The 10,521-nt window shown below is 48.9% G+C and overlaps 1 protein-coding gene across 1 annotated transcript in view; it reads right to left on the bottom strand.

Moving 5' to 3' along the window:
* Positions 1–7,405, bottom strand: part of Plek2 (pleckstrin 2) — a 14,902-nt gene extending 7,497 nt beyond the window's left edge. The window contains exons 1-3 of the mRNA XM_005343254.2: positions 7,263–7,405; positions 1,435–1,599; positions 484–665 (exon numbers count right to left, since the gene is read on the bottom strand). Coding sequence (XP_005343311.1) covers positions 484–665; positions 1,435–1,599; positions 7,263–7,304 — 389 coding nt within the window. The 5' untranslated portion in view covers positions 7,305–7,405. The remainder of the gene's footprint in view (positions 1–483; positions 666–1,434; positions 1,600–7,262) is intronic.
* Between the last annotated feature and the right edge of the window lie 3,116 nt (positions 7,406–10,521).

Consider the following 10,521-nt stretch of genomic DNA (forward strand, 5'->3'; position numbering starts at 1 on the left):
GCCCTCTTCTGGCCTGCAGGCATACACACAGACAGAATATTGTATACATAATAAATAAATAAATAATTTAAAAAAAAAGAATTGTACATGTTTGTGATGTACTCCATGATTTCTTAGATGGTTGAATGAGGAATCCCTCTAAACAATAAGGCAGCCATTACCTACCACTGAATTGCCAGTGAGACCTGTCACATAATCCTAAGCACTCTGCCTACAATGGAATGGTGGTCTCTACTTCATTCATTTAAGGTATTATGACTTGGTAGAGGCCCTAAAAGGTTACATAAGAGAGCGGAGCTAAATAAGGCACGTTCTAAGCAGTCAATCCAGCATAACCAGGACAAAGAAAACTGCTGGCTCTGAAGCACATCGGTGGACTAGCCAAGCCCGTGTTGTACCATAGGGTCCCCCTCCCCCACTAAATGGACAGGAGAGGCTGCAGGGATGCCAGACAGAGTCAGGGCAGGCAGGTGGAACACTCACTGAAGGCTTATGTGTGGGGGCAACTTGAAGGAGTTTTTCTGTATGTGGAGTTGCTGGACCTTCCCCGGCTGCCCTGCGTGGATAGCGCCTGTTATCTCAAAGGCCCAGGAGTCCCTCTCCTCTCGAGAACAGGCCTCCAGGAAGTACTCAGTGGACGTTCGGGTCTTCAGCTTAATGAGAAGCTGTGGGAAGAGACAACCAGACAGACCGATACTCAGAGGAGAACCGGGCAAGAGAATGCTGGCAGCAGGAATGACAGGGCCAGGGAGGATCCCGGAGGCCATGTATCCAGCGGTGCCTGGTGCCCAACTCTACCCACACTCAGCAGGTGGGCTGTACAGGTTGATTGGGATACATCTGAGATCCGAGACAAAGAACTCATGGCCCCCTAGAGCAGCGTTTCCCTTCTGCACAGGTTAATGCAGAGTGCACCCCAACACTGTGACTCTGACTCATCCCTCCAGACCCACCGCCTCACTTTCTATCACAAGCCCTCTCCAAAGAGGGGAACTCCCGCGCTCTGCGGTCAGATGGAGCTGGACACAAAACGCAGCTCTGCCCCTTGGCTAGGAGTGCCAGGTTATCTCAGGAACCTCACGAAGCTCAGCATCTCCAAAGACACTGCCAGCTACCCTGGAGGACTGCCAGCAAAGCCCCTCCGTCCCTGTCTCCGGTTCAAGCATCGCCAAGCCACCCACTTTTTCTTCATGTGACACAGTTTCGATTCCTTCCCGAAAGCCTTGCCCTCTGCTGCATGCTCAGCCCTTGGTCGGCATTCTCAGAGAACCCCACCCAGGATGGAACATTCTGCTCCGGGACGAATGAGAGCTAAAAGAGGCTTAACTATTTGCCCTGGTTCATGAGATAGCCAGGGTTTGAACCCAAATCATTTCATGACAGCCAAGGGGCAAGGTGGCTAGAATGGGACCGGGCATGAGGATGCTCACATACCGGCCGGTTTTCATACTCCAAGCAGGGGCAGGTGATGGTGCAGCCATCGAGAAGGATCCTTCCCTTGGGTGGGGTCACTCGCCGGCCACCTTCTAGCTTGTAATACAGGAGTGTGTTCTGCCGAAGGATAAACCATCGTGCCTTCCAGTTGGGGACAATGTGGCCCTATGGACGGACGGACGGACAGACAGACAGACAGACAGACAGGAAAGCCCGGTGGTGAGGTGATGCAAGGGAGGATACAAGGGAGGATACTGCGCTAGGGAGGGAAGCCCATGGCTCTGGCAAGCAGTGTGGGCTGAGAGATAATGTACAGAGACGGAGGGATCAGGAATCGCACTGGGCTCTCCTTTGCTCATCTCTTCTGAGTTGGAGGCAAAAGCCTTTGTTTTGACCTTGGCCTTTTATTTCCTATTGACCTTTGCTTGTCTATAAATCTCCCCAACCAGGGGTGGAGATCAAAGCCAGGCCCTCTGGCATGTGAGACAAGTGTTTTGCTTTCGAGTTATACATCCCAGAACCAGTTCATAAAGTTTGAGAGAAACTGCAAAATATAAAGAAAAATCACTCACCTTTAATTCTTTTAGTACAAGACAGCCATTGTTAATATCTTCCAGCCTTCCCTTTACCATGACTGTCTGTATGCAAATAATCATGTATGTATGCATGCATTTAGACAGGGTATTATGTGTGCATGTAGAAAGGTCTAACTATGTAACCCAGGCTGGCCTGGAACTCTTGATTCTCCTGCCTCAGACAAGGTAGTACACAGCTTTAATTCCAGCACTCCTGAAGCAGACAGGCAGATCTCTGTGAGTTCAAAACCAGCCCGGTCTACATAGAGAGTCCCAGGCCAGCCAGGTCCCTGCCGTCAAAAATAAATAAAAATTTAAAAAGAAAATTAAAAAAAAATAGATAAATAAAACAAAAAAGTTTAGTGTGTGTGCATGTGTATGTAGCTAGGGACTGAACCCAAGGCATCGTGTGTGCAAGGTGAGTATTCTGTGAACTTATTATATCTCCATCCCCTAGTAATATAATTCTAAAATTATTATAAATGATTCTCTGTGGTTTTGTGATGGTAGAAATCAAACCAGAGTCTCAAAAATGCTAGGCAAGGCCGGGCGGTGGTGGCACACGCCTTTAATCCCAGCACTCAGGAGGCAGAGGCAGGCGGATCTCTGTGAGTTTGAGACCAGCCTGGTCTACAAGAGCTAGTTCCAGGACAGGCTCCAAAACCACAGAGAAACCCTGTCTCGAAAAACCAAAAAAAAAAAAAAAAATGCTAGGCAAGCACTTCACCATTAAAATGCAGATCCTAAAACATTTTGTTTTTGTTTTTAAGGACAGCAGGGTCTTGCCCAGACTGGATTTGGACCTATGATCCTCTGGCCTCACGATCTGAGTTCTGAGATTGTATGTGTATATTATAATAACCAGAAAATGATATATTATTTTTGTTACAGTAAAATAATTTTAAATTCAAATAAGCAAAAAAATCTCGATGAGCTATTTAAATTGGTCAGATAAGGAAGGTAGGCAAGGGTGAGCACAAAGCACAAACCACCCTTGGGCTTGGGATGCAACCAGGCGGTGGAGCCCTTGCCTAGTCTCTGTGAGGTCTCAGGCTTGGGTCTCAGCACCAAAACCATTGCAGCACTTCCTCTTTATGAGCATCTGTGTGGCTCTTCATGACTTGGGCACCAGCTTGTGGGGAAGGGATGGGTTCCTGGTAGGCAGAGGTTTCCCTTCTGTGTCACAGTTTGATCTTCAGACCATGAGGAACTTCAAGCAGAAGCAGAACAAGTTTGGGGTCTTATGTTAAAAAAGATCCCTCTGGAGTTGGGGATGTAACCCAGCTGGGATTGTGCTTGCCTGTTGGGGACGGCAGACCCTCAGACCCTGAATTTTCTATGCAAATTTCCTTTGCCTGCTGGAGTAAACAGCTTGTTTTCCTGTATTTGCAGCTGCTCTGGGCACAAGACCCTCATGAGTTCCTGATGGCAAGGGAGTGGTTTCTGGTGGGCTTGCTGCTGAAAAATCCTGAGAGCTGGGGCGTGGCCATTAGTCAAGGAGAGCCCTATATAAGCTGCCCTGGGACACAATAAATTTTTCATTCTTGTTTCAAGTTTGACCTCTCTCTCTCCTCTCTCTGTCTCTCTCTGTCTCTGTCTCTCTCTCTCTGTCTCTCTGTCTCTCTCTGTCTCTCTCTCTCTCTCTCTGTGTGTGTGTGTGTGTGTGTGTGTGTGTGTGTGTGTGTGTGTGTGTGTGTGCGTGTGTGTGTGTGTGTCTCAATCTCCAGCCCCTTGCCCGACTCAGGAATCTTCCCATGGTGCAGGGGCCACACTTGCCTAACAAAAATGAAGCCCTCACCACATAAGCTAGGCCTGTTGACTTAAGCCTGAACTCTAGGGGTGGAGGAAAAAGGATCAGAAGTTCAAAGCCATCCTCAGCTACATAGTGAGTTCAAAGCCAGCCTGGACTAGAGTCTGCCTCAAAAATCAGTCAGTCAATCAGTCACTCACTCTAGTCAGGCTTAGTGACACACTAACCTGTAATTACACCTGAGGCAGGAGGATCACAAGTTTGAGGCTACTCAGTGAGACCCTGCCTCAACAAAACAATCATTCTGACCACTGTGTGCTGGAACAAGTGAGCGAAACAATGAGACAGCAGTGGGGACCTCACCAGGAGGTTCCTCACACCTTGAAGGAAACCACCGGTGTTCCTGCTCTACAGATTAACCACAGGTAAGTCTTGGTGCACACCGGCAAAGTGAGTCTAGGTCCAAATAAACCCAGCCCCCACCTCTCCACCTAGGCACTGGTTCCCATGCACGGAGAAGTCTTTCTCTTCAGGCCTCTTGTCTGTAAGCCACTGACTGGGGCACAGGCCAGTTCCTTTAGGGGAAAGGAGGAGCCCGATGAAATGGGCAGTTCAGGGATGTACTAAAGAAGCACAGAACGTAACAGCTGGAGATACTGTCCTCCCTAACTTTAACAGCCAGGCCTGGTAGCTGTTAATCCCAGCAACCAGAGACAGAGGCAGGCAGATCTCTGGGAGTTAGTCCAAGGCCAGCCTGGTCTATAGAGCTAATTCCCGGACAGCCAGGGTTACATAGAGAAACCCTGTCTTGAAAAAAGAAGAAGTAGATTTACTACCACAAGCATTTTTATACACCTGTTTAACAATGGTTTAATTAATCATTTATCTCAGGAGATGTGTGAGCGGCTTCCAGGGGTGTTTGGTTGATTGGTTGTGTTATGTGTTTATTTGAGAAAGGGTTTCCCTATGTAGCATAGGCTAATCTCCAACCAAGGATCCTCCTCCCTCTGCCTCCCAAGTGCTGAAATATATCACTACACCAGGCTTCTAGAATACTTTATACATACAAAATATTATGTTGCGCTGAGATGTAGTTCAGTAGGTAGAGGGCTCGCCAAGCTGGATTGAATCCTCAGCACCAAATAAACTGGACATGATGCACATGTCTATAAAACAGTACTTGGGAGGTGGAGGCCGACAGATTAAGGAGTTCAAGGTCGTCCTTAAATACATAGAGAGTTTTAGGCTACAGTGGGCTATATAAGACCCTGCCTCAAAAAAAACTGATAAAGTTCTTACTGTATTTCCCTGAGCTAGAGTCCTGGAGCCCTCCAGTGATGTCTCAGACCAGCACGTTGCTCAAGCCTGACAGTAACGCCTCCATTTCAACTCTCCTCACCACAGCGCCATATTCCTCCACCCCCACCCGCACCCCCACCCTGCTGCTCCTCCCCCTGAGAGCCAGGTCTGGCAACTGCCCTGTGTTTTGCCTAGAGTTTGGTTCTTTCTTGTCTGGGCAGGATTAGGAGCCAAATCCATCATGCCCTTGCTTGCCTCCAGCTAAGCCTCCCAGGAGATGGCTGCTCTACTCTCTCGTTCCCCATCCGAGAGCTGTGAACCCTCCCAAACTACCCAGGGCCACCCCGACCCTGTAGTTTCCCCAGGGGGTACAACACAAGGATGGCTGCTGCCACTTGAGAGGCAGTGGGAGCAGGTGGTGATCATAGTGGGGATCTCGGGCCAGGAACAAACTTCTCAGGATCAGGCTGGAAGGAGGCATTGGTGCTTCAGCTTCGCCCTCCGCTGACTCCCTACATCCTAGACCAGGCCTCCCAGAAGACAAGGGCAATCCTCTTCTGTGTTCTGCTGAGCCTCAGCCCTCCCGTCTCTACATAGTAGAGGTAGTTGGGAGTCATGTAGGCAACCCCAGGAATAGGCAGAGGCCCACAAAGCCCTATCTGAAGGGTTTGGCCTGGAGATGATCCCACGCCTTCACCAGCCAACTTCATATCACACTACCTCAGTCATCTCACAGGCTGCGGCACCCTGGGAGACAGAGGTTCCCCACAGCCTGTCACTCTGACCTGGGTGAACCATCTCATCATTTAAACGACAAAGACACAAAGTGAGCATGGAATTCTGGATAGACGGACACCAGCCTGACCACCGACCTGACATCAGCTTCCTTGCTTATAGCTTTGAACAAAGCACACCGTGTCTTCCTGGATCACATGCTGTGCAAAGCAAGGCAGACACCGTGTAAACAGAATAGGAAAGGGACTTGAGCTTTCAGGGCTCTGGAGCTGCTGTGGCCGGGTAAACAATGAGGACAACCGCTTTACCCTCATCACCCCACTTCCTAAGGCTGTAAGCCCAGAACAGCTCAGTCTAGAATTTATTTATGTTTGTTATGCTGTTATACTAATATAAATGTTCAGTGTCGACATCAATGTTAATTTTTTTAGGTGTTAGTGGTCAAACCCAAGATTTCCTGCAGGCTAGGTAAATGTCATACTGCTGAACCCTAAAATTTTTTCTTTCAAGTTCTTTCATTCATTTTCTGCCTTGATTTTAGGGCATCCTGGGAGTCCCAGAGTGTCCCCTGTTTGGACTCTTGCTTCTTCACCAGGGGGTAACGGGGATGAACTAAGGATGGAATCTGTGTCCCATCTAATACTCTAGGCAAGCTATCTCATCTTATGATACTCATTCTTCTCATATATAAATGGTAGCAACAGCTGTTCTGCCAATCACTAATCCTGCAGGACTGATGAAGGATGAAACAAGACAGTCAAGTGGTAAAACACACACACACACACACACACACACACACACACACACGGGAGGGGGTGCCTCTCTCCCTCCCAGATTGTAAACTACACGGCATGTCCATGGTATTTTATATTTCAATATCGAACTGTTATGTGTTTTATTTGACACATGACTGTGTATAATCATAGGGTACATACATCATGACGTCAATCATAGGCATGGTATGCAACAATCGCATCAGGGTAACCGGCATATTCATCACCTCAAATATTTATTATTGTTTCATGGTGTCGGAAACATTCAAAATCCTCTTAGCCATTTCAGAATACATTTTAATTGCAGTCCACCATAGTTAACCTTCTGCCACAGAATGTTAGAAGTCATTCCTTCTTTTCAACTGTACCCTTTATAACCACCCTCTCTCTCCACCGTGCACCCCACACTTCTTAAGAAATTGTAATAAGGTGTGTGATGTTTGCGTAGCTGTGGACTTGGACCTTGAGCATACTAACCACGGGTCCTGACCCTGGCCTCGTCTTCAGTCCCAATAAAGTTGTTTTAAGAGATCCATGCCAGAGCCAGCCCCGAGCCACAGTAACCAAACTGGATCCGCCTTTGCGGGCCGGGCGGGTTGGCCAACAGGCGCGCTCCCCAGCCTCGCCCGTGCGTCCAGCCACCGCCCGCTCCGCTATCCCCACCGCCACGCGGACGCGAGGCCGAAGAGCACTCACCCTCTTCACGAGGAAGCCCTCCTTGAGCACGCCGTCCTCCATGTCGCTGGTCCAGGTGAGCTGTCCCCGCGATTCGCCGCCTGAGCCGCCCGCTCCCAGGAAGCCGCTCCCGCCCGGCGACGCCCCCTGGCGCGTATCCAGTGCCAGAGCCTTGGGCCCCGCGGGCAGGAAGTCTGGCCAGGTCGGGACTTATACACCGACCTTCCCACGCGAGGTGCCTGTAAGCCCCACCCCGCGCAATCCGCCGTGGTCGCCCAAGTAAATGACCCTGGACGGGTGTCTAGACTTGTGAGCCATCCCTGAGCGCGGAAGAAACAGACAGGGGAGTGTGTAGATAGGGTGGACTGAGCTAGGAGGGCAATAAAATCACAAATTTAAGGCGGCTGGCACAGTCTACAGGGCCTTGTGCCCATAACACACTCCACATCACACCATCCTCATCTGGAAAAAAAAAAACAAAAACCAAGTACTGAAGATTTTAGCAGTCATCCGTATAAATCATACTTTAATGCAATATTTTAAAGTCAAAATTAATAGGCATTATTGATGATGAACAAACTATCCTGAGAAAATCAACATAGTGTTCTACTATGCCATGCCAGCACCTGAAACAAAAGTAAACTACGGGTATTGCTGATGGGCTTAGCATCCCTGATATTTCTTCTTTACTGTGCAGGGGGAAGGGACACTCGGCAGGAGAAAGACCCTGGGGTGCCTAGGAGGAATGAGAATGCTGGACACGAAGAGGGAGCTGCTGGCATGAGAGAATGTGATACCCTTCAAGCGGCTCTCAACCTACCCTAGGGTCCTCTATGGCTCTGCAAGAGACATATCCCTTCACCTCACCATTAAAGCCAGGAGACCTGGCAGGGGTCACGGTATTGTGTTAACAGGCAAAAGCTTCCTAGGTTTTGAATCCAAAGGCAACAGGGTTTCCATTCTAGGTTCAATAGTAGTGTTAGGCTTCATTTGCAGTATCCCAACTCCAGGAGGCAAAGACTATGTTTTCCAGGAAACTGAACTTTCAAGCCATTAACACTTAACTGAAGGCCTCACAGCCCAAGGCATTTTGAGCACACTTGTTTCTGAACCCCAGCCGGGCTCAAGCCAGGCTAGGAAAGGCTGTGAAAGGTTGATCCTGAGCCAGCTCCTTCTTGGAGGCTTTGACAGGGCCTTTTCTTGGGAAAATGGGATTGCCGGTGAGTTCTCTGAAGGGGACAAGGTTGGTCCTTTCTCCCCAGTGCAGCTGCTGCACTGCCTAGGAGGGTAGCCCCTGCCCTGGCCCACCCTGTCTGATTCACTCAACCTTCAGCATGAGTCACTGCTCCTGCCTTCCCCAATCTGTGGTGACTGCTCCATCAGCTACCAGGGAACCCCGGTGACATAAGCCCCGCTCAGCCACAGGAAGGAGGTGGGGGAGATGGAAGTAAGCAGACTGCACAGACAGCTTGGACATGGGGAGGAGGCAGGATGAGGAAGGAGCCTCCAGACTCAGGAGCTCGCCTTCCTTCCTCTCGTGTGTCAGTGTGTGGAGAAAGCTGTTAGGTGGGTGTTCACGCTTGTGGTGACGCTGCCTGAGGTGGATTCTGCCATTAGTGAGTCATTCCTTGGGCTTTGGATAAGAATCTACATACAGTAGAGCTTTATTCACAAAGAACACATTGGCTTCATGAGTGTGTCAGAATGACCATCTGCCCCTAGAAATCATCTGATCCAGACACTGGGTTTTTATAAACCACACACACACACAGCCCGAGAAACAATGATTTGTCTAAGGTCTTCATCCTCGTAGTGTCAAAGCAGGGCCAGGATCCAAACTAACAGAGCAGTGTTGTTCTTAATTCCTGGCTGGCTTTCTTGTCTGCGGGTTAGAGGGTAAAGACGTTACGCGAGGAAGAAGACACAGACACGGTCCCACGTGGGTGCACTTTTGATGGGGGAGGGGTAACAACAAACAGGAAAAGGTGTGTAGACACGGCAGGAAAGGCGGGGAAAGAGAGAGAGAGCGCGCACGCGCTTGGCGGCTCTCACTTTTTAACGGGGAATGCAAAGGCTTCTGGGAATAGGTCTGTATCCAGGAGAACGCTGGAAACTGTAGTTCCGCAAAGGAACCACAAGCAGTATGTTGCAAGGCTAGCTCTTAGCAAACACAGGGTCACCTCCCTCAAGAGTGGCCAGCCTCAGAAATAATGGACTGAGGGGATAGACAGCTCAGCTGTTATGGGCCCTCGTTGCTCTCATGTACGACCCAGGTTCATCCACCCAGTTATGCTGTCCATAACTCCAGTTCCTGAGGATTCCATGCCCTCTTCTGACTTCCATGGGCACTCGGCATGCACAGGGTACATATATATGTTCATGCAGGCAAAACACTGATACACATAAATAATAAACAACAAATAAATAAATCTAAAAATAATACTATTCCATAGGCCAGTATGGTGATGCACGCCTAGTACTCTGGAGGTAGAAGCAGGAATTTGGTAAGTCGAAGGCCAACCTGATCTACATAGTGAGCTGCAGGCCAGCCTGGGCTAAAAAAATGAAGCCCTCTGTGTTAGTCATTTTTCACTTGCTGTGATAAAATACTAAGACCAAGGGGACTTATAGAAGAAAGAACTTATTTATGCTTACATTCCAAAGCAATAAGGAAGCTGAGCAATGAGGCCTTTAACTGCAAACACAAAGCAGGAAGGAAGAGCTCAAGGCCAGTGACTCTTCTTCCAGCAAGGATGAACCATTTACAAACTTTGAACCCTGACTTTTTTACTTCCAATAGCCAACACGCATCTTAACAAGTCACTAAAGTGATTGAAATGATTTCAATAGTTACATAAAATTTCATATGACAGTGTCATAACATATTCGATCATTTCCATATTGGTTGGTTTAGCTGTCTTCTATTTGTTTTGTTTTTAATGTGTTTATTACTTTTTTGGGGGGACAGGGTCTCGTTACCTAACCCAGGCTCGTCTTGCTTTGAGGATTCTCCTGCTTCAGCCTCCTGGGTGCTGGGGTTACAGATGTGCTAAGTCCTCCATACTCATTACCAAGCTGCTTTTCCAGGCATGTACCCTGTGATCTCCCCACCAGCAGTGCGGTGTCCACACCAGCATCACGGGGTCCACACCAGCATCCTGATGTCCACACCAGCATCACAATGTCCACACCAGGATCACGATGTCCACACCAGCATCACGGTGTCCACACCAGCATCACGGTGTCCACACCAGCATCACGGTGTCCACACCAGCATCAC

The sequence above is a fragment of the Microtus ochrogaster genome, chromosome 1 (genome assembly GCF_000317375.1).
Source record: "Microtus ochrogaster isolate Prairie Vole_2 chromosome 1, MicOch1.0, whole genome shotgun sequence".
In the NCBI taxonomy this organism is placed as follows: Eukaryota; Metazoa; Chordata; class Mammalia; order Rodentia; family Cricetidae; genus Microtus; species Microtus ochrogaster.